Source organism: Hippoglossus hippoglossus, chromosome 1 (genome assembly GCF_009819705.1).
Source record: "Hippoglossus hippoglossus isolate fHipHip1 chromosome 1, fHipHip1.pri, whole genome shotgun sequence".
In the NCBI taxonomy this organism is placed as follows: Eukaryota; Metazoa; Chordata; class Actinopteri; order Pleuronectiformes; family Pleuronectidae; genus Hippoglossus; species Hippoglossus hippoglossus.
In genome coordinates this window covers 29,534,064-29,558,520 of record NC_047151.1, presented here as the reverse complement: position 1 = coordinate 29,558,520, position 24,457 = coordinate 29,534,064, and the positions used below count along the sequence as shown (strand labels likewise).

The 24,457-nt window shown below is 44.3% G+C and overlaps 1 protein-coding gene and 2 long non-coding RNA genes across 3 annotated transcripts in view; all 3 read left to right on the top strand.

Annotated features, from left to right (window-relative positions):
• The first annotated feature begins 9,547 nt into the window (after positions 1 to 9,547).
• On the top strand, positions 9,548 to 12,129 carry LOC117764842. Its single transcript, XR_004614461.1, has 3 exons — positions 9,548 to 9,814; positions 11,873 to 11,905; positions 12,090 to 12,129. It is a non-coding gene; the product is annotated as an uncharacterized LOC117764842 (long non-coding RNA).
• Positions 12,130 to 13,800: 1,671 nt separating this feature from the next.
• Positions 13,801 to 24,457, top strand: part of LOC117764096 (B-cell receptor CD22-like) — a 30,499-nt gene continuing 19,842 nt past the window's right edge. Inside the window, exons 1-4 of the mRNA XM_034589585.1 lie at positions 13,801 to 14,152; positions 14,289 to 14,510; positions 15,459 to 15,815; positions 15,888 to 16,118. Of these exons, the coding sequence (XP_034445476.1) occupies positions 14,414 to 14,510; positions 15,459 to 15,815; positions 15,888 to 16,118 (685 nt within the window). The 5' untranslated portion in view covers positions 13,801 to 14,152; positions 14,289 to 14,413. The remainder of the gene's footprint in view (positions 14,153 to 14,288; positions 14,511 to 15,458; positions 15,816 to 15,887; positions 16,119 to 24,457) is intronic.
• On the top strand, positions 16,504 to 18,839 carry LOC117764795. The gene is made up of 4 exons (XR_004614444.1): positions 16,504 to 16,790; positions 16,984 to 17,068; positions 17,200 to 17,257; positions 17,898 to 18,839. It is a non-coding gene; the product is annotated as an uncharacterized LOC117764795 (long non-coding RNA).

Here is a 24,457-nt window from a genome sequence, read left to right as displayed (position 1 = left end):
CAAAAATCATTTCAAGGTGTCTTCAATGCCAATCAGCACATTAACGATGACTGAGACTCACTCACTTCCTGTCGTCTGTCTCATGTGAAGAAACAAACACTCTTCTCTGTGACGTCAGCCTTTGTTCCATTTCATTCACAGTTCGTGAGTGGAGCTCAGTGATACAGAGAAACTACAACTCCCATAGTGCCGTTCGCGCACGTGACTTGCCCGTGTTGGTCATGTGACCGGGCTGAAACATGGCGGACGCAGCGAAGGTCTCTGAGCGGTTTGTTGAAACGGAATCGATTCAGAAAGTTTATTATGAGAAAGGAAGAGATGACGGAGGATCTGCTGGAGGGAACTGTTCCCAGATCTGTCCGAGGAGGAGTTCAGGGTCCTGTTCGAACAAGATGAGAGGCCTGCTGAAGGTACTGCTACACACATGCTACATGCTACATGCTACATACTACCAGTGGTGTATAAAGTACTTGAAAGCCATACTTGAGTAAAAGTACAGATATCTTACCTGAAAGTGACTCCGGTAAAAGTTAAAGTCACCTGTATGAAAATGACTTGATCAAAGTCTTAAAGTCGCTCATATTAAATGTACTTAAGTATCAAAAGTACAAGTACCGAAATTAATAATGCAAAGTGCTTTTTATATTCTATACAGACACAAAAAGTGTTCTCTTCAGGCTTTATTTTCAACTGACTGAAAAATTATAACAAAAAGAATAAAGATAATGGTATAATTTTAACAATTTTGAACCCAGATGCTTGAGGTTCAAATAGTAAATGGACTAGTGCATCTGAACTTCTGGGACAACAAAGAACCAACACAACAGAATAAACCAGTGCCTCAGAACACTAATAGACCACAGAATAACCACTAAAGAATTAAACATGGACCTTTCACTTTCTAATCAGTAGCAGGAATGACGCACAATGCCCCTTATGATAACTCAGTAAAAGGAAACAAGTTCTAAGCACACAAATAGGATAGTTTTCCTCTTTTGTTAACAACCTGCACAGTGCTAGTACAGAGAAGAAACAGGCCAAATTTCAGACAGAATAATAAGACTGACTGAACCGAGCTCCTGAAGGAGCACCTGGATCATTCTAAAGGGAATAAATGGATGGGGAATGTGCTCCTGTTGATTAAGTCCCTGCCCTTTGTACACACATCGCTACTATCCCCATTGGATGGTTTAGTGGGGTCCTTGGATCGGCCCTGCCAGAGTCAGCCAAGAAGACGATCAAATTGGACTCTCTAGAGGAAGTAAAACTCGTAACAAAGTTTCTGAAGGTGAACCTGCAGAGGGATCATCACCGGTACAGCCTGCTCGACCCCGGTCGACCAAGGCAGCCCGACCAACCTCCGGACGCTTAGGGTCTATCTCCCAAGGCAGGGGGCACGCTTGCTCCAACCTCCAGCTGCTCAAGTAACGAGCCAGTTTTGAGAATATAAGAAGTAGAAAGTACCGAAATTTCTGTTCAAATGTATCGAGTAAAAGCAAAAAAGTCCAGAGTGACCAATGGGAGTTGAAACCTGTGTCCCTGGGGGGGTTTTCACACCTCTGATGCCCCCTGGGAGACTGAGTTCCTTGCTCTGGTTTTTGATGGCCCCTGGGAGACTGTGTCTTGGAGGAACATGCGGCTTCAGGCTCTTGACTGAACATGTAGTGGTTTCACAAAGAACCATGGCCCAACATTGGGAACTACAGTTCGGCCTACATGTGTAGTCAAAAGCCTAAAGCCGCATGTCCTTTGGTCTGGAGAAAAACCAGGGCCCTCCAGAACTCCGTCTCCCAGGGTGCCTCAACGTCACACAGAGGTGTGAAAAACCGACCGGAGACACAAGGGTCAACCACTATTGGTCACTCTAGGGCCCCATGACCTGTGAGGTCACCGGTCCAATATAAGGCCAGGTCTCCCCCTCTTCATTCTCTTTCCATGCAATCCCTCCCAGGGGAGAAGTCTGTCCACTGCTCTTCTTCGATTCCTCAACTCGTGCGACCCTCCGAGAGGAGCCCACCTCTCTGTCTGCGCAAGAGGTGCAGCTTTCCACTCACCGAGCGAGGGAAACCTCCTCCAATCCAAGCTCTACCAACCTTCAAGCAGCGACGCGATGTCCTGCCGGAGGAACTTCAAACAGCAACTGAGCTGCACCGCACACAGAACCACAAAGGCAGGAGCCACAAAACCAGCAAGACGACTTCACAGAACTTCAACACAGCAACAGCACCTTTTTTCCCCTTCCATGGACGGGTAACACAACTGGGCTTAATAATTATACTAGGCTAAAACAAAGACTGTTTATTCGATTACCTTGTGATGTTTATAAGTTGATTTGAGTTGCTGTGATATTGGTGGTACAAGTTATTTGAAAGTTAATGTTAGTTATGCTCTTCAGTCTTTCCTTGCATGCCTCTAGTAACTTTCTCTAATTTGGCACCAACACAGACACACGCATATCTCAGCACCAATCTCTCTGACCCCCGCCACATGTCGTAAACATTCCAAAGGGGGGGGGGGGGCGTTATCTTTAGAGTGGCCAACCGCCATTTTGGAAGCACGCTGACTCACACCGACACACACACGCATACTCACATACATATCTTTATTTAGTAAGTACACCGTCAGTAATTTGTGTTTTTATACTTTATTATATTCGTAATAAATGTTTTTGTTTCACAAATGTTTTTTCATTAATGTTGCATAAGTGAATTTTGCCAACCTCTACACTGTCAAGAACTCTATATCCTTCAACTTAGCTAACTATCTATATGGCAATTTTGGTTATAGTTATTAATTTAATTGTTAATCAGAGTTCCAAATTTGTAGTTAGAACTTTTATGAGACTTAATCAATAAATTGGCTATCTTTTCCCTTCCTTTGAAGGGTGGTGCCCCGAGGTAACTTTAATCAATTAAAGCTCCGGAGACTGAGGAGGTTCAGGTAGCCTCCAAAGCTCCGGAGAGTCTGCTCCCGGAGGTGGGAGTCCAGGGGGGAGATCCCCAGTTAACAATGTATGTGAAGAGGCAGGTAGACAAACAGAGTCATTGAAAAAGACTTAACCGTGAATGAAGTGAGCGAAAAGAACGTTACTGAGGAGAATCAGTTAAAGAGCAGAAGCTGAGATGATGTGTGAGGAGCTGGACGAAGACATGAGTGATGAGTGAACTGTTCAAAATGACCCAGAAGAGGAAGAACTCAGGGTTTGGGCACAGCGAGGCCAAAGCCTGCAAGGCAAGCCGCGGGGCGAAGCCCATCCAGGGGAGCGCTCTCTCCTCTCAGGAAGACGCCCCACTCCGACATAAAAAACCTTCTCAGAAACCACTAAAGGCCAGAGGCAGTCGGCTATAGCTATAGCCAACCTGCTGGGCGTCTCAGCACAGGGAGCTCTGGTCAGGTCCCGGTTTATGACATCTCACAGATGGATGCCCCTCCCAGTTCTTCTTGGGTTGGAGCAGAAAAATGGACAAGAAAGACCATTCACTGTTTACGAACGGGTAGCGGCTCTGAAGTCTCAAGACTCGTCTGAGATCAGGAAGTGTGCTCCCGGTTTCTATAGAGACCTCTTTAAGAGTGAGTGGTCAAGTAATCTAGATGTGCACAGCAGCTTTCTGGATGGTCTCCCTCAGGTAAGCAGGAGCAACAACACGGAGCTAGCTGCAGACATTACAAAGGAAGAGCTGCACAGAGCCACCATGAGCCTGCAGAGCGGCAAAAGCTCCAGGGATAGACGGCCTTCCATGCTGATTTCTTTAAGTCCTTCTGGAACATCTTAGGACAGGATCTGCTCGAGGTAGTCAATTGACAGTCTGCAGAATGGAAGGCTACCTCTGAGCTGCAGGAGGGGCCGTCATCACCCTGCTGCCGAAGAAGGGAGACCTACAAGAGTTGAAGAACTGGAGGCCGGTCTCTCTGTTGTGCACAGATTACAAAATCCTGTCCAAAGCTCTGGCCCTCAGACTGAGGGAGGTAATGGCGTCCGTCATCCACCCTGACCAGACTTACTGTGTGCCCGGCAGGCTCATAAGTGACAATGTCACTTTGATTCCAGATGTTTTGGACCTCTCCAGTTCATTGGCAATAGAGACTGGTCTTATTTCCATAGACCAGGAAAAGGCTTTTGACCGGGTTGAACACATGAACACATGACGTAAATACACAAAAAGTTTTCAAAATTCTAATTTTCTCTCTCTCTCTCTCTCTCTCTCTCTCTCTCTCTCCGTTCTTTCTCTGGAGGAGTTTTCTAGTTCATCCAACTGTTTATTTCTTTCCTCCCATCTAGAAGAAACAAGTCCTTCACACAACAACGTGAGTGCGGTGAGAGACCAGAAGACAGAGCGCAGGTAAACGAAGAGTTTCATTTCAAAGCACTTGATCTCCACTCTTCAAGGCTGCCTCATTAACCGGTGGAGTTCTGCATCATTGTGATTTGATGAGAAGGGTCAGACCATGAATGTCTTGGGAGGTCCAGAGTTGAGGTGGAGTTCATGTGAATTTCCCAGTCTACTAATCCCAGAACTAATTCTTCTGATTATTCCGACTCCACGTTAACGCACAACCAGAGCACAGTGGGAGGCTCCGCCCATCTAACCCAACAGTCGATGGTTCCTGTGTCGCTCTACTGCTCACGTGCACCTGTGCATGAGCTCATGAAGTCCAGTCTACACAAGTGAACAGTTTTACACGTGTATCAGACAAAACAAGTTTGACTCACATGAGTTGAATCCTCGTGAGAAATGAGTAAAGAACACTAAAGTAATGTAAGTTTGCATAATTATGACCTTTTACGATGTATTGTTATGACCCAGTCTTCATATGGACTGGAGCTGTAAATAAACAGGAACTGACTTCTAACATGAGGTGAAAAGAAAGAATAATTCAACATGTTTTTTAAGTCCAGTCTCAAGAAAGTAAAGAAAGTGTTAGATTCACTGTCAGGCTGCAAAACTACTCTCACTGTTATTTGCATGAAATATATTTTAATAAGTTCACGCATCATTTCCAAATCAAAAGAACATTTCTTCATTTTAACGAGGGGATTTACTGGTGTTTGTCCGTTCGTGCATGTTAATGATGTAAAGAGGAAGGAAGCCAAGGTCTTAACTGATCTATGATTTCTATCTGTCATCGTGACTGGCTGACAAACATCGTTTCTCAAGGGTGGAATCTAGCTGCTGATGTGGCTGCACCACAGAGACGTGTGAAGCAACGATGGGTTTGAGAGAAGCAGCGAGTTGCTTTGTCATCTTCCTTCTTTCTGTGTCAGGTACATCTACATTTACAGGAAAGCACTTTGTGTTATATCGTGTTTGGATGAAAAGTGTTTGAATAATTGTTCCAGTCTTTCTCGTGGTTCCAGCTTCTTAATGTTTGGGGTTTTCCTGCATTTCTTTTAAATTACTTTGAGTAATTGTGAAGTTTGGATCATTGATTGGACAAAACAGTTATTGTGAAGGTGTCACTTTAGTCTCTGCTCTGCGTAGAGGTGATGTTATTCTGAGTTTCTAGATATTGTTATGCCTCAGTGCCGGTGACACCCAGTGACCTCAGGCATCTTGTTTTCAGGTCGTCTCGTTGTCTGATTCTTGTGAACGCAATATCTCAAGATCCCTTTGAGGGAGTTTCTTCAAATTTGGTACAAATGTTCATCACTTGGACTCAAAGATGAACTGATGAGCTTTTGGTGGTTGAAGGTCAAGGTCACACTGGCCTCACAAAACATGTTTTTGGCCTCTCGATCATGATAGGGTTAGGGTTAGGGGTTGACTCTCTCCAGCTAGTATTTTACTGTACGACCAGATTTCAGCTGCGGCACACACACAACCAGCAGAGCCGCACCATGACGTCCACTACGCCAGCATCTGCTTCTCGCAGAACCGGGCAGATGCCATCTACTCCAACATAGGTCGAGTTCAACCCCAGAGAAATACTGAGGAAGACAATATTGGACAGCTTCAACCTGACAGCAGAGGGATTGATTACCTTTTCAATGACAAATGGTCATAAGAAACGAGGGTCTAACTTCTTGGATACTGACTTCAAGGGAATGTCTTTAGAGGAAAGCCAGATAGACTGACATCTGTCAGCGAGCCGTTTGTTGGATTCCACAGAGGGAAGGAGAGCTGAGTGTCATTCCAGACCTTCCTACAGCAACGACGGTGATGCTGAACAGAGGGTACAGCCAAATCGCTCTCCTGGGAGGGAACCAGAGGTGGTTGATAACCCAGAGAAGCCTCAAAAGGGGACATGCCTGTGGCTGCGTTGGTTGAGGAATTATGGGCATATTCAATCCAGGTCAGATGAGAACTCCAGGTTGAATGGTTACACAGAGGAAGAAGTTAGTTTACTGAGGGGAGCTGCCACTTGACTGAAACCCTCGATGAATCTGCGATGGAAGTTTGCAAAACCAAGAAAACTCTGCAATTTCTTGCGAGTAGTGGGTGTGGGCCACTCAGATACCGCTTTGATCTTTTCTGGGTCCGTCTTCACCTGCCCAGCCTCGATGATGTACCCCAGTGAACTCACAGAGCTGGTGTGAAACTCGCACTTCTCTGCTTTGACAAAAAGCTTGATTTCTAGTAGTCTCTGGAGAACTAGCCGGACATGGGACACATGCTCACTGAGGTCTTTGGAGAAAATGAGGATGTCATCTAAATAAACAAAAACAAAACGGTTCAGGAAGTCACTAAGGACATCATTCACCAGTCCCTGAAAAACAGCTGGAGCATTGGTCAACCCAAAAGGCATAACTAGATATTCAAAATGCCCAAGGGGTGTGTTAAAAGCCGTCTTCCATTCATCCCCATCCCGAATCTGCACAAGATGGCAGGCATTGCGGAGGTCCAGTTTGGAGAAGACAGAAGCTCCCTGAAGAGGTTCAAAAGCAGAGCTGATTAGTGGAAGGGGGGATTTGTACTTGATAGTGATGTTATTCAGGCCACGGAAGTCAATGCAAGGGCGGAGAGTCTTATCCTTCTTCTCGACTAACAAAAAAACAGCACCAAGAGGGGAAGAGGTTTGGCGGATTATTCCAGCAGCTAAGGACTCTTTAATATAATTTTCCATGGCCTCTCATTCAGGGCGCTAGAGATTATATAAACGGCTAGCAGGCAGAGTGGAACCAAGGAGCAGGTCAATAGCACAATCATAAGGTCTATGGGGGGTAGAGAAAGTGCTTGGTCTTTGCTAAATACCTCACCTAAATCTTGGTACTCCTTAGGAATGGCTGACAAGTCTGGGGGCTTAGGCTGAGGGCAACCTGATGCGTCGGCTCCCTCTGCTGGGGACAAAGCTGACTGCAGGCACGTAGAGTGACAAAAACTGCTCCAACCTACGATTCTCCCCGCTGACCAATCTATGTGGGGGTTGTGTTTCCTCAACCATGGGAGACAAGAACTAGGGGTGAATTTGGAGCTGAAATTATCTTGAGGCAAATGGTTTCACGGTGGTTACCAGAGAGGACGAGGGGGAGGGGAGTAGTTTGGTGGGTTATCTTAGCTAAAAACCTACGATCCAGAGCATTAGCATTCAAGGCTGCCTTTGAGGGCTCGAGGACTAAAGCTGACTGTATGGCTACATCGTAGTCAAGGAAATTATCCCCGGCACCCTGAGTCAAAAAGAGCTAGGAGGGGCAGAGACAACTGATTGGAGAAAATAGTAGCTGAAACTTGTAACTGGGATTTAGGTGGGGGGGGAGTGGTTGGCTTGGCTCATCAGTACCCCCACATTTACGGACGAGCCTGGTCTTTTGGCAGAATTGGGCAAGTCGCAAGGAAATGACCCACTTGACCACAATATATGCACTCACCGGCCCGGATGCAACATAGACGCTCTGCACGAGTTAGTCGGGCCCTGCCAAGTTGCATGGGTTCGTCCTCTGGAGAAGCAGTGGCCAAGCTGGGCTGAATAGTGGAGGTTTGTTGTGGACCAACTGTGGTGCGAGTTGTGGGCATGATGTGAATGCTGGTGACTGGCTGCGAACGAGAAGATTTCTCCAGGCGGCGTTCACGTAGGCGATTGTCCAACCTGATAGTTAGAGAGATGAGGGAGTTGAGACTTTCAGGTTCATCCCTGGAGGCAAGTTCATCTTTAAGCTGTTCATTTAACCCTTTCCAAATTACCCCTCTTAGTGCACGCTCATCCCATTGAGCATCAGCTGCCAAGGTCCAAAACTCCACAGCGTAGTCTGCTGCGCTCCTCAACCCCTGACGGAGACTCAACAAACGTTTTGATGCAGAGCCATGGCAATCAGGATGATCAAAACCTTTTCTTAAATTAGAAACAAATTCATCATAACTCACTGTAGCAAGAGACAAAGGTGTATACACTGATTCTGACCACGCCAAAGGTCTCCCTCTCAACAATCCCAAAACGTAATGTACTTTAGATCAGTCAGCTGGAAACAATGAAGGACGTTGTTCAAAAAGCATACCACACTGGAGCAGGAAACATTCATGCTGTCCGAGAAGAACTCCTTGACTGGTTAAAGCGTGGTGTAGCTGGCAGGAGTCAGGTGTTGTGTCTGCTGGGTCCATGTTGCCCAGATCGTTCTGTTATGATCTGTTTCTTGCAGACCCAAAGTGCAGAACACAAACACAGCAGGAAGATGGTAGTAAAAAAGGTTTATTGTTCAATAGCTGGAGCGGGGGTGGTGGAGGCAGGCAGTGGGGATCCAAAAGACCTGGCAGGGTGAGGCCGGAGCAGATTAAGTTGAACAAACGAATGGTGCGCAGCTGGTTCTGTGGCAAAAGGGAGCACGGGGTAAAGTAAGCATCAAAAAACAAGACAGGTGAAATCACAAAGCCCAGATAAGTTACCAAACTGGTGAACGGACGATCTGGCGACGACTGGGGAGATGAGCTGAGGTCTTATATACTGAGAGGTGGAGTTGATGAGGAGAAGAGTGTCAGCTGCGCAGGTATTCAACAGGAGGCCCCTCCCAGCTCCAGGTAGAGCCAAACAGGAAAGGAGAAACAGGGGGGGGACACAGAGCACAAAAAGGAGGTGGAAGACCTGGTCCTAACAGCTCCAGAGTTGAGGTGGAGTTCATGTGAATTTCCCAGTCGGGAACTAATTCTTCTAATTATTCCGACTCCACGTTAACGCACAACCAGAGCACAGTGGGAGGCTCCGCCCATCTAACCCAACAGTCGATGGTTCCTGTGTCGCTCTACTGCTCACGTGCACCTGTGCATGAGCTCATGAAGTCCAGTCTACACAAGTGAACAGTTTTACACGTGTATCAGACAAAACAAGTTTGACTCACATGAGTTGAATCCTCGTGAGAAATGAGTAAAGAACACTAAAGTAATGTAAGTTTACATAATTATGACCTTTTACAATGTATTGTTATGACCCAGTCTTCATATGGACTGGAGCTGTAAATAAACAGGAACTGACTTCTAACATGAGGTGAAAAGAAAGAATAATTCAACATGTTTTTTAAGTCCAGTCTCAAGAAAGTAAAGAAAGTGTAAGATTCACTGTCAGGCTGCAAAACTACTCTCACTGTTATTTGCATGAAATATATTTTAATAAGTTCACGCATCATTTCCAAAACAAAAGAACATTTCTTCATTTTAACGAGGGGATTTACTGGTGTTTGTCCGTTCGTGCATGTTAATGATGTAAAGAGGAAGGAAGCCAAGGTCTTAACTGATCTATGATTTCTATCTGTCATCGTGACTGGCTGACAAACATCGTTTCTCAAGGGTGGAATCTAGCTGCTGATGTGGCTGCACCACAGAGACGTGTGAAGCAACGATGGGTTTGAGAGAAGCAGCGAGTTGCTTTGTCATCTTCCTTCTTTCTGTGTCAGGTACATCTACATTTACAGGAAAGCACTTTGTGTTATATCGTGTTTGGATGAAAAGTGTTTGAATAATTGTTCCAGTCTTTCTCGTGGTTCCAGCTTCTTAATGTTTGGGGTTTTCCTGCATTTCTCTTAAATTACTTTGAGTAATTGTGAAGTTTGGATCATTGATTGGACAAAACAGTTATTGTGAAGGTGTCACTTTAGTCTCTGCTCTGCGTAGAGGTGATGTTATTCTGAGTTTCTAGATATTTTTATGCCTCAGTGCCGGTGACACCCAGTGACCTCAGGCATCTTGTTTTCAGGTCGTCTCGTTGTCTGATTCTTGTGAACGCAATATCTCAAGATCCCTTTGAGGGAGTTTCTTCAAATTTGGTACAAATGTTCATCACTTGGACTCAAAGATGAACTGATGAGCTTTTGGTGGTTGAAGGTCAAGGTCACAGTGGCCTCACAAAACATGTTTTTGGCCTCTCGATCATGATAGGGTTAGGGTTAGGGGTTGTCTCTCTCTCTCTCTCTCCATGACGTCCACTACGCCAGCGTCTGCTTCACCCAGAACCGGGCAGATGCCATCTACTCCAACATAGCTCGAGTTCAACCCCAGAGAAATACTGAGGAAGACGAGGAGGAGGCTGAATACAGCGCTGTTCGTTTTGACAGTGCAACAGGGTGAGCAGCTCCACACTTGAACATTTTCATCACTACACTTATTGAGGTTAAAAACTGTGGGTGTGAGTGGTTTATTCTGCCCTTCACAGAACAAGACGTGAAGAAGAGGGGGACGATTCATCTGCAGTGTACAGCACAGTCACCAAACACTGAAGAAACACAACATGAATCTGTTGTTTATGGATTTTACAGCCTCACGGAGCCAGAAGAAATAAAACATATAGACATGTGCAGTGTTTGTAAAGGTTTGTTTTCTTTCTTGATGGGTTGGTTAACCCAGATTACAAATTCTCTCACTTCTCACTTTGGAAGTCACGAAAGGTAAAGGTAAGAAAGTTGTTCTTCTTCTCCCACAATTGAAAATATTTCCCAGACTCAACCAGGTGTAGAGTTAGCCTCAGGTTAGGCTAACGCTAACCGTAATGTGTGTTACTGTCAAAATGTTACAAATAACAATAAGATTAACTTCTAAATATTACAAATTGTAATTAGTTGTAACTAATATTAGAACAGCTAAAAGATTTTAAAGGACTATTGAGGTCGTCAGCTGAGAATCATGAAGCACTTGACATAAAAACTAGGTCAACAAGTTTATTGCTAATAATGTTTCTGGACGATTAAAGTACATCAGTACATTTTGAAGATTTAACAGGAGATTGTTGCAGAAGTGACACCCGCTCATCCAGGAACACAAAAAAGCTTCATGTTATATATTCACGTTTCCATGGTGACATGTCGAACTTTGATATTTCACCATGAAACAGGAAATTGTTTTAACTGAAATTTACAACGTCTAATCTTCCCTAAACTTCACGTTTGATACTGAATATAAAGATGGACAACATGACAGCGACCCCCAAAGTGAAGCCAAATGATATCTCTCACCCCCTGGTGGCTGGCTGCAGTATTTGTCATATACCCGGCCTCCTCCATGTCAGTGGATGGGACATTAACCAAACAAAGAAATGTCTGTATACAAATCAAATACCTTTGTCTCAAAGATGGTGCCTGTCACTCTTGGTGCATCGTCAAGTGTTCATTTTTTTAAATCATTCATATTCAGTCACAGTCATTGTGCCACCTACTGGTCACTGGAAGTAACCCTTGTGTTAATTACCCTTCGGACACAGGAAGCATGTACACAGCTGCACACTCCACGCCGGAATTAGCATCTTTCTCAATCGTGCAGTGTCGGACGGTTGAGAAAAGTAAACCGCTGCGTCCACTGGCTGATCGAGGGGGGGGGGGGGGCAGGCCTGTTCAACGCTGCTTACAGCTTCAGTTGAGGATGATTCAGGTTTGGTGGGAACAGCCACTAAAGTCGTTTGTCACGCTCTGTTAAATGAAGCAATTCACAGTTTGTACAAACCACAAGTTACTTCTTTGTTTGAGGTTTAATCTAACACCATCGGGCTCAGCAAGCATGTAAGTGTAAAGAGGAAGGAAGGGGGGGGGGGGGGGGGGTGTTTATCAGTTTAAATTGATCTTTCTCTTACAGAATCTGTCTTTATTCTCAGACTCTTCTGTGTTGGAGGTAGACGTGTCTGTGATGTGACTGAGTTTCATCTTGTGCACATTATTTACCTGTGGACGTTTTTATTGTTTGAAGTCACAGACGAGAGCAGCAGCTACTATGAGTGTAACTGCAGCAGCCAGTGGATTTGTTGTCCTTCTTCTCACTGCGACAGGTACTGTACGTCTACATTCATGTTTCACTCTATTTTACACTCGGACTTCTGATTCACCCGAAGTCAGTTTGAGAAAGAAAGTAAAAATATAAATGAACCATTCATTCATTTTCAGATCACCACCTGTAAAGTGATGCAGAAAGAAAATATATGAAGGAATTATCATCAGTATTATTTTGTACCTTTGTTTAGAAGTTTCTATCGTCTAGAGCTCAAAGTATTACAGAGGCTGAAACATGTTATTATTATTATTATTATTATTATTATTATTATTATTATTATTATTATTATTATTATTATTATTATCCACAAATGGAGGTTGTCAGACATGATTTTTGGATCAAAACGAAGTAGAAGTAGTTTCCTTCGCAGACATGTCACTCTCAACTCTCTCGGACTTCTACTTCCGTCCGTCACGAAAAATCAAGGAATTATTTCCGGCACAGACTCCCATTGGGTCTCGTGTTAATTTTGACAGAAATTTCTGGAAAGAGCAAAACGGAAAAATAAATCGCATTTCTTAACTCTCAACAATAAAACAGATATCTGGTTGTTCTTTAAAGTCTTGGGATTCTCAAAATGTTTTCATTTTACAGATAGGACTTATAGATTTTGAGTAACAAGCATTTGTTTGAGGAGAGCGCTACAGTGTAGAAATATCTCCTCCCCATTGAATCCAATGTTAACTTTCAGATGACATTTTTGGAATGAGAAGTACGTTTCTAACTTGCTCGCACGGCCTCATTTTTTGACTCTAACCAATAAGATAGATATCTGCTTGTTCGTCAAAGTCTTGTGATTCTCACTGTGTTTTCATTTTTACAGATAGGAGTTGTACATTTTGAATTAGAGCATTTTGTTCGCGACGTTCTCCCGAGGTCCGAAGCCTCACTCTATCTCTGACACAGGTGCGATCGTTAGTGAGATACATAAGGAGGGGGGCCAAAGGGAGAAAGGGGGACAGTGGGATCTTCATCAGAGCCCAAACCTGAACAGATCTATTAGTGTGTATGCAGCGATAGCGATAGCCACCTCATGATCAAGTCTCTCTCTCTCTTTTATACCAGCCAGTCTCTCTCTCTCTCTCTCTCTCTCTCTCTCTCTCTCTCTCTCTCTCTCTCTCTCTCTCTCTTAAACCTCTCTCTCTGGGTCTCTCTCTCTCTCTCTGGGTGTCTCTCTCTCTCTCTCTCTCTCTCTCTCTCTCTCTCTCTCTCTCTCTCTGTCTCTCTCTTTCTCTTTTATACCAGCCAGTCTCTCTCTCTCTCTCTCTCTCTCTCTCTCTCTCTCTCTCTCTCTCTCTCTCTCTCTCTCTCTTAAACTGGGACATTTTCTCTCTCTCTCTTCCCAAGTTGATCATGTAACATGCAGCTTTAAAAAAGTTTCTCTCTGGAGCCGGCAGTTCTAGGCACCCATTCGAAATTTCTTGGCAGGAGGAATTTTCTAGTTATTATTATGATCATAACTGAGTTCCTCTCCTCTCGATGCAGGAATTGTCATCAGTGTGTGGAGTCATCAGTTGAAATGCTATGGAATGCTGCTCATGGAAATGTGTTTCTTTTCTACAGAAAGTAAAAAGTAAACTAAGTGTTCTCTGGTGTCGTTATGAATCTGATTCTCTGTGTTACAGTGGTACAGTGTGAGAATGGCTGGGATGTGAGTTACACTTCTACTGAGATCTGTGCCTTCAGAGGATCAACAGTGGACATTACCTGTACCTACACATACCCATCCACATCTAATAACCATGATACTACAGTTCAGGAAACTTTCTGGTTCATTCAAGTGAGTAATGGGATTTACGCTGATCTAAGGACTGATCCGGAGTATTCAGGTCGTGTGGAGTATCTCTGTGGAAACAACACGTGCACTCTGAGAATCTCTAACCTGACAGAGAGCGACTCAGCTGTGTACAAGTTCAGGTTCACAACAAACCAACCTACTGGGAGTTTAACTGGTTCAGCTGGAGTCACTCTGTCTGTCACAGGTAACATTTACATCTGAACATTCATTCATTTATTTCCTACATCTTGTTTGGTTCACTTGAGTGTGTCTGTGCACTTTTATATGCATGTGTGTGTTGTCAGTTTGGACTAAAATGAATTCCTTATTCTCACACACAGATTTGCATGTGCAGGTGAGCACATCAGTGAAGGGTGACTCTTCTAACCTGGTAGAGCTCAGGTGTCAGAGCAGTTGTCGTCTTCCTGATCATCTGAACTACGTCTGGTACAAGAATCAACAGAAGATGATTGAAGGAGCATCTTATTCAGATACTTTTGATTCTGATGACAGAGTTTCCTGTGCTGTTAAAGGACACGAGGATTTCCGCTCTCCGTCAATGTGTGAGTTTAATCTACAGTATTTCACTAACAGCACCATCTGCTGGAGTATTTGAGATGATGCATTGTACCATAACTTCATGTGTCTTTAAATACTTTTTTCTGCATGGGCACATTGAACTCTTGGGATACTACTGTCAGTACTGACAAACTAGTGTAGTACTAGTACTAGTATTCTGCTTGTGTAAATAAAGATGGAAGACATGACTGCTCCCCAGAAGTGAAGCCAAAGCATTGTGATCGCCCCCTGGTGGCTGGCTGCAGTATAGAACATACATCCTGTCTCCTCCATGTTAGTGGGAAGGACATGGACCAATCTAAAAGGTCAAATACATTTTTCTCAAAGATGGTTTCTGTCATTTTAGGTCGTTCTTATCACACTCTATTGTTCATGTTTCTCATAAGTTTGGTTTTAATTAGTTATTTGATCAAATGAAAATTAGATTAAACTTCATGATTGACAGCTGAGGCTGACTCAGGATTGGTCGAGCTCATGTATGGGTGGGACCTTGATACTGTGGCTCCATCTCCAGATCACTACTGTGCAGACTGTGGTTCCAAATGTGAAAGATGGCAGCGTTGGTATCCAGGATATTTTGGCTTCATTTCTGGAGAGTGGGAGGAAGTGGAGACGTGTCGTCCATCTTTGGTCGACTCTGCATAAAAGACACAGATCATTCCCTCCATATTGGCCAGTTTGCTCCATTATAAGAGCAACTTCTACAAGGTCCCTCATGTTCCTCACCTCCAACAGTGTGTTTCTCCCTCACTCTGAAGTCTAAAGGGCACTTCCCTGGGTTTTTTGTGAACTGAAAGTTTCCTCATCTTGGCATCGTCATCATCTTAAAATGAAAACCTGCCGACTGTTGATTCACCAGAGAAAATACATGGAGTTAGTTTTATAAATGTATAAGTTTATCTTCTGATTCTCTGATGTGCTCTGTGTTACAGTGGTAAGGAGTCAGAATGGGTGGGGTGTGAGTTACACTTCTACTGAGATCTGTGCCATCAGAGGATCAACAATGGACATTACCTGTACCTACACATACCCATCCATGTTGGATCACCATGTTACTACAGTTCAGAAAAATTTCTGGTTCATTAAAGAGAGTAATGGGATTCACGTTGATCTAAAGACTGATCCGGAGTATTCAGGTCGTGTGGAGTATCTCTGTGAAAACAACAAGTGCACTCTGAGAATCTCTAACCTGAGAGAGAGCGACTCAGCTGTGTACAAGTTCAGGTTCACAACAAACCAACCTACTGGGAGTTTTACTGGTTCAGCTGGAATCACTCTGAATGTCACAGGTAACATTTACATTAGAGTCAGTTTGAAATGTTAGTGTGTATGTTGAAATAAAATCACATGTTTGTTCACAGACCCTCAGCTCCAGGTACATGTGAGGAGATCAACAGCCAATCCATATTCTACCTGGACAGAGCTGACCTGTCACAGCAGGTGTCAGCTCCCTGATCATCTTTCCTACGTTTGGTACAATAACAATGAACCTGTTGGACAAAAAAAATACTTTCACCTCCAACACTTTAATGCTGAAGACAGCTATCACTGTGCTATAGAAGGACATGAGCGTTTCCCTTCTCCTACAGTGTGTGAGTTTACTCCTCCTCATGAAGCTACAATAATGTGGAAATAATTTAAATTTTAACAAATAATACAGACAGTGTTTTGATTGTATTCTCATCATGTGTGTTAATATAGACTATCCTTCAGATGCTCCAAAGGTTCCCTCTGTGTCAGTGAGTCCCTCTGGTGAGATCATGGAGGGCAGCTCAGTGACTCTGACCTGCAGCAGTGATGCTAACCCAGCAGCTAAATACACCTGGTACAAGAGAAGTGGAGATAAAAGAGTTCAACCTCTCAGTGAAGAGACACAATTTGTCCTCAGCTCCATCCGGTCTTCAGACTCTGGAGAGTATTACTGCACAGCTGAGAATGAGCTGGGAAGGAGTTCAGCAAACATCGTTATTACTGTGACATGTGAGTGAAACACAGGTTATTAAGTGAAGAGATATTGAATCTGTCCCATTCTTTGTCCTTTACATTTTAAATGTGCAGATATGGGTCGTTTGACTTCTGCACCATAAATATTCACAGTCAGACCATCAGCAGCACAAAGAGGAATCCACCCAGCGTCTGTTAAAACATCCATAAAGCTTTCACCATCACTAATATCACAGCTGAACATGGTGGAAATTATCAGTGTGAGGTCCAGAACACACAAGGACGTAGTAAGGCCACCTTACATCTGACTGTTGGAGCAGGTGATTTTAGCTCTCTGACTTTTACAGCCTACACCCCCCCCCTCCTTTTCATTGCTCCAGAACCTTAAACCATCAATACTCATATCAAGCCCATCATATTGCACATGAACAATACTGACTGACCAACAGCATCACCTGGCAAACTGAGTCATCAGTCTAACCACACTGCTAATGTCTCCTGTCTGTTGTCTAGGGAAGTCAGTGATAATCATGAATATCCTCAGGTACACTCTGCTGGTCGTGCTGGTTCCAGTGCTGGTCTGGACTCTGTGGACGAGGTAAAACAATACAAATCCATCAGTTCACCCTCTGCTCTTTTACTGTCTTCTTCAAATGTCTTCAAACACTAGTTTCAGTGTTATGAAGTTCATTTTGTCAAATGTTGTGTTTGTTGTGGTTTTCGATCCAGGATGAAGAAAACTCTGAGCTTGAAATCAGAAGCGAATGAAGATGTGGAGATGATAGAGGTGAGAGACAGTGAGGCCAAAAGAATGACTCCATATCACTGTTTTCATCTCACAATGTCAGAGAAAGAGATAAAACATTTCTTGGATCAGCTACTTTGTCTGAATCTGCCCCAAAATGTAAAAGGTTCTTTCCATCGACCGTATATTAAAATGGACGTAGACTCTGGGTCTAGAAAGTGAAGTGAATGATCCACTTAGAGTCAAACAGACCATAAAGCACCGCAGGCATTGGGGCATGGATACCGTGTGATTGACAGCTAGTACTGGGTGCAGGTCGCAGGTTTAGGTGGGCGGGCAGTGTCCTTGGGCCCTGAGTCAGGCTCCACCCCCTCTCCTCCAAATATGGTTACTTCTGGTTTCAAAAAAACAAGATGGCGCTGGACAACATGTCAAAAATGGAGGATTCAAAATGGCAGCTCACAAACCAATGGGTGACGTCACGTTGACACTTCTTTCTTGGCCCATGTCCCATCCTTCCACCAAGTTTTGTGGAAATCAGTTTATCAGTTTTTGTGTAATCCTGCTGATGAACAAACAAACAAATGGACGTTCAAACTATTTTGAATGAACTGTGATTATATGCAGGTTTCATGAATAAAGTCCAGTGAGGTTTAATATTTTCTCATCTCTCCCCCATCAGTCACACAACTGTCCTGAGTATGACAACGTCGCTGCTGCAGCACAGACAGAAGACACAGAGGAGCAGGAAGACCTGGTGTGAAGCCTCAGGTCAGAGCCACTGGGACAAACACAACCAAGATGGACGACTTCAGAGTACATCCGTACAAGAGAGTTTTACAGAAACCATAGTGTGTAGTTATTAAATACAGGAAATCTGTCCAAGCAACAAAATATCTGAGTGCAAGCGCAGAGTTTGAGCACAAGCAGAGCAAATCTAAGCACCAGCAGGAGCTGTGTGAGTGCAAGCGCAGGGTTTTGAGTAAAAACACCACGAAATCTGAACGTGCAAGTCCAGCTCTCAAACTAAAAGACCATGCTTTTGAATAAAGAGGAAACCACCCACACATTTCCTTTCTACTCATGGTTTCCTGTTTTCTTATCTCCTCAGGTGCACTGTGATTGGTTGAAAGTATGTGAGAGGGAACAGGAAGTATCTATCTTTCCATCCCCGGTTGCAGCAGCAGCAGTTTGTGCAGCATGACCTTTAGAGCAAGAGTATTGTTGTGTTGTTTCTTTTCTTTTTCTTTTCTGATGGGTCCAGTCGTCCAGTTTCCGCAGCTTTATTTCTGTGAGCTTTAGTTCTGATGTTGGTTTAGGTTGAAGGAAGATTCTCAGGTCCTACGACCCTTTGTGGGTTGGTGTGTTGGGGTTTCCTTCTTTTGTCCATTTTGCCGGCCTGTTGTTGAAGTTGTTGTCTTTTCTGCAATAAATAGATTTTCTTTTTGCTGTTACCCTCTGAACTATGTTGGACGTCTTGGTGATGAGCCTTTGAGGCTGTGGTAACACCACGTGACTCATCTCGTGTCTTATACATGATATTAATGTGGTTATTACATGGATAATGAATTATTATGTATCGTGATTTTATGATTCTTTCTTAAATAAAGGTTTTTGGTCTTTTGTTTTCACTCCTTATCTATTTGTTTGTTTGTTTTTCAGCAGAATTACACCAGAAAACTAAAAACAGATTTTTCCACAAACTCATCAAATTTGGGCATGAATCCTGATAAAGGGGCGGAGCCAGGAGCCTGTTTGTATCACTTTCTTTATAATTGTGAGACTGATGAAAACAGTCAGGATTATTTAGAGGACTGGTTTCTATGAGTGATTGAACTCTGCTGCAGCTCGATTGAATTGAGGCAGATTGAATTGATGGAGGCTGGCATGTGCACACATAGACACCAAAGGGGGCTTGAGCCACTGCCCTTTTCCTTCCTCCAGAGAAAGTGCCCTTTTTTAAATACATGAATATTATATTCCTGTTTGCGCACAGCTTCCCTGTCAAACAAATATATTGAAATATAATAAAAATCTAAATATCAGGTGAACTAGTCTCTATAAACAAGCCTGTTACCTCACCAGCACCTCGGACACGGAGACCCGAGACTCCTCCTCGCTGATCGACCCGGGTACTGAGCAGGACCCGCCCTCCCCTGACCCTGCCCCTGGAAACCTGGACTCCTCCCCCAAGGAGGAGAAGATGGAGGCTTCTTCATCGTCATCCTCCTCCTCATTCTCCTCCTCCTCCTCCCTGCTGCAGGAGGCGTTTGTTCAGGGAGAAGAACCTGAGCCGCCGCGATGCGTGGCGATGGGGGAGGGGCCGCGGGAGGAGGGGCGGGGTGAGGCGAGGATGTCTGGATCCTCAGAGGAAGTGAAGGAGGAGAAAGAGATGGCCGCCAAGACCAGCAGCAGCTTGGCTCCGCCCCTCTCAGAGGACGCCACCTTCCCATCTGCCCTTGGGTTGGTGGGGGAGGGGTCAGAGGGCTGCAGTGGCCACACCCCCCAGGTGTTTCCAAGCGCCGGCCCCCCACCTGACATGCTGGACATGCTGTACAGGACGGTGGAAGCCACTATCGCCATAGTTACCAAACTGTCCGTAAAGGACCCCCCCTCTTCATGACATCACTAACTCACAGCCGCCATGAGATCTTGAACGAAAACTTCTTCTTTCTCTCTTTTAAAAAAAATCTGAATTCATCTCCGAGGGAGAAACAACCTTTTCCTGTTTTTCGGTTTCTTCTTCTTCTTCTGCTGTTTGTGTGCTGCTGTTCGTTGCCTTCAGCTGATGTTCAGTCGGTGGGTTTTTCCAGCTTCAGTGGCTCCTCCCCTTCTCGTCTCGCTCCGCTAACGTCCGACTTCGCAGCCGAGCCCTCGTTTGACAAAAAGAAGAAAAAGTCGTTCAAGCTATAGCACATTGATTTCAAAGGGCAAAAAAAAGGTTTTGTTCTGTTGGGGTTTTTGTTTGTGTGAGTGAGTGTGTGTGTGCGTGTGTGTGTCTGCGTGTGCGCGTGTGTGTGTGCGTGTTTGTGTCTGCGTGTGTGTGTTTTATACTGATTTGAATTTGTTTTGAGGGCGTGAGTCAACTTCTGAATCCTGACCTGACGATGTTTACATGGACAATGATGTTTATGACCTATAGTACAGGCAGTCACCAGGGGGCGATAAAGAGCTTTAGCATGGGGCTGACATGTCGTCCATCTTTATTTACAGTCGATGGTCATTGCTGGGACACGACCTACAGGTCACTGTGTTGTGTACATGGTAACATACATGTTTAACCTGTTGACCTCATTTGACCCTTTTTGCAGGTACGGTGTAAAAGATATGTTCAGTTTGGCCGTGAGTATCCCGCTGAACCAGAACCAGGACCAGAACCAGAACCAATACAAGAACCAGAACCAGGACGCTGACCAAATCATCCAGGAAGTCCTCAATAGTGACCCTGCTAGAAACGTGAAGAACAAGATCAACATGGGTGAAGTGTACGTTGGCAGCAGGATGGTTGCAGCCAAGGTTCTGAAGCGGAAAAATGGTGCTGATCATGCAGAGTCACGCGTTGTGGACAAATTGGACCAATTGGTCGTCAATAACGGCGATTGGTTGCTTTTCTATGTTTTTGCCTCCCCATGTGTTGAAAAATGTACAAGTTATGATCACAAAGAAAACATCCTTGAGAAGATAAATCGCATTCGGCGTTGGAAAAGTTACGCAGTTGTGTTTTCTAAAATATTCAAGCCCAGAAATGGTCCGGGGAACACACACAAAGAGCGCATTGATGCCCTTAAGCGACTCGCAAGGTACGGGTCTCAGACGCATGAGGGTGGACGAGGTCCAATTGGTCTAGAAAACATCTTCCGCTGTGACAGAAAAGATGAAAAACAACAGATGCAGTGTGTCAGCTGCTCAAGTAGTAACGGTCATGTGGCACAGGAATGTGTGTACGATCCGCCCTCTGCTTCCACAAACATTTGTCCTCAGCCAGGTAGAGGTGGCTCCTCCTCACAGGGGGGTGCTCAGGGTGAATCTGATTGGCGCATCGCTACTCGACGACAGGACAGAGTAAGAAGGGACATCAGCTCAAACACAGGTGACAGCTCTTCTCAAGATATCTCTGAGAGCAACAAGGGAGCTGAGGACGCCCCCTCAGTTGATGGGAATGGAAGTGATGTTGCGACTGGTGAAGCTGCGTCATCCACCACAGGTGAAAGTGTCTCTCTGTCACCAACGGGTTCTGATGATGGCAACGGAAGTGATTTAAGGACAGCAGAGGACGTATCGTCCCCACAAATCGGCTTTGATTCTGGAGATGGAAATGGAAAAGTGAGCAGAGGCAAAGGAAAAGTGAGCAAGGGCAAAGGAGGTAAAGGAAAAGGGAGAAGAGGGAAAGGGAGGAAAGGAAAAGGGAGAAGAGGGAAAGGAGAGAAAGGAAAAGGGAGAAGAGGGAAAGGAGAGAAAGGAAAAGGGAGAAGAGGGAAAGGAGGGAAAGGAAAAGGGAGCAGGCGAGGGGGGAGGAGCAGAAGACGGGGTTTGGACCAGGAGTGGATTTTTGTCACAGATTTTTGAGAAGCAAACAAATGAACCTTTTCTGAACGACAGGACTGAGTCTGAGTTTAACGCAATTAGCTTTTCTCACATGATCACATGATAATGCTACGATTAGCGCGTTAGCTGTGCAGCTAACCAACGAGGCTTTGAGCTAAAAAAAAGGAATTAAATGTATTACTTTAGAATTGTATTACGGTTCTTTGATTGTCTGTTAATAGATAAACTTCGATAATATTAAAAGATAAATATATAAAGATGGACGACATGACAGCCACCAAAAGTGAAACCAACGCGCCTTGATCGCCCCCTGGAGGCTGGCTGCTGTATAGGTCACAAACTCCTCCTCCTCCTCCATGTTAGCAGATAAAAAAAACTGAATAAACATTAAATAAATGTCTCTTAAAGATTTCAGTCATTTCAGGTCGTTCTTATCTCACTGATGTTGGTTCAAGTTTTCCTGATCAGTTTGGTTTGAATTAGTTATTTGATATAAAAACGAGACGTCCACGATATTTGGGCTTCATTTGTGGACAGAGGCAGGAAGTGAAGCTGCGTCGTTAATCTTTATTTACAGTCGATCATCTGAACCAAAATCCACGACAACCTACTTATGTAATCTATATAATGTTTTGCAATAATGCATTAAACATGATACCATAAAATGGTGTGCCTTTCGGCATTCAATAAATTTGGTTATCAAAATAAAATATTGAATCTTAATATTGAAAATATTAATATGAAATCATAACTTTAATTGATTAACGTTACCTCGGGGCACCACCCTTCAAAGGAAGGGAAAAGATAGCCAATTTATTGATTAAGTCTCATAAAGGTACTAACTACAAATTTGGAACTCTGATTAACAATTAAATTAATAACTATAATCAAAATTACCATATAGATAGTTAGCTAAGTTGAAGGATATGGAGTTCTTGACAGTGTAGAGGTTGGCAAAATGCACTTATGCAACATTAATGAAAAAACAGTTGTGAAAGAAAAACATTATTAACATAATAAAGTATAAAAAAAACACAAATTATTAACGGTGTACTTACTAAACAAAGATAGGGATGTGGGTATACATGTGTGTGTGTCTGTGTGAGTCAGCGTGCTTCCAAAATGGCGGCTGGCCACTTTGAAGATAACCCTTCAACCCTTATTGGAATGTTTACGACCTGTAGCGGGGGTCAGAGATAATTAGGTGAAGAGTTATGCGTGTGTCTGTGTGTTTGTGCCAAGTTAGAGAAAGAGTGTAGAGTGAAATGCAAAGAAAGACTGTGAAGAGCATAACAAACTAACATTACTTTCTCAATAACTTGTACCCAAAATATCACAACACCACAAATCAAACTTATAAACATCACACAGAATCGAATAAACAGTCTTGCTTAGCCTAGTATAATTATACACAGTTGTGTTACCCGTCCGTGGAAAGGGGAAAAAGAAGTTGCTGTGAAGTTCGCAGTTCTGTGACGTCGTCTGGCTGGTTGTGTGGCTCCTGCCTTCGTGGTTCTGTTGAGCTGTGCAGCTCAGTTGCTGGTTGAAGTTCTCCTGCAGGACATCGCGTCGCTGCTAGGAGGTTGGTAGAGCTTGGATTGCGAGGAGGTTTCCTTGGTGAGATGAGCTGGAAGCTGCAACTCTCCTCCATGAAGTTGCAGGGAAAGAGAAGATGTGAGCTGGAGAAGCTAGGCTTCTCCCCTCGGCGATGCAGGGAAAGAGCTGGACAGCCTTCTCCTCTTGAAGGATTGCAGAAAGAGATAGAAGATAGGGGGAACAGGCCTTATATTGGCCCGGTGACCTCACAGGTCATGGGGCCCAGAGTGACCAATATGAGTTGAAACTTGTGTCCCTGGGGGGTTTTCACACCTCTGTGTGACGTTGATGGCCCCTGGGAGACGGAGTTCCGGAGGGTCTGGTTTTCTCCGGAACAAAGGGACATGCGGCTTCAGGCTTTTGACATATAGGCCGAACTTTGGTCTCACAAAAACCATGTCCCAACAATAATCAAATCTATGTAAAATGCATCACTGATTTTCGTGATGTTCTGTTTTTTCTTATTAAAGCTTTGCTCAGCATCCACTCTGGTCTCTCTCTGTGTGTGTGTGTGTGTGTGTGTGTGTGTGTGTGTGTGTGTGTGTGTGTGTGAGTGTGTGTGAGAGAGAGAGGAGGGGGAGTCAAGATGGCGTACGAAGTCACGGGGGATGACGTCGTATTACTGAATTCAAGATGGTGGTCAAACCGCGTGGTGTCGTGTTACTGAATTCAAGATGGCGGTCAAACCGCGTGGTGTCGTGTTACTGAATTCAAGATGGCGGTCTAACCACGTGATTTGACGTAGGTTCGAATTCAAGATGGCGGTATAAACTCGTGGTTTGACCAACAGGAAATGGAGAACAAAGGGATGCTTTGGTCTATCTCGTGGTTCAAAGCGCCGAATGGCGTCGATTTGCGATCGCCCTCTCTAAGTCCCCGAACGGGTATAACACGTGAATTATGTGGATGCAGGTCGGAACGTGTGTGCAGGCGGGTTTAGGAGAAAAGAGAGAGAGAGAGAAAAGGAAACATGCAAAGAGTGATCAGAGGAGATCTCAAAACACCGCCAGAGACAGTTTTGCGGGGACTATACCACTCGGTACCCAAGCGGACGAACTAAGATCCGTCCAGCTGTGTACCGATCTTTTAGTGGGTTAAAAT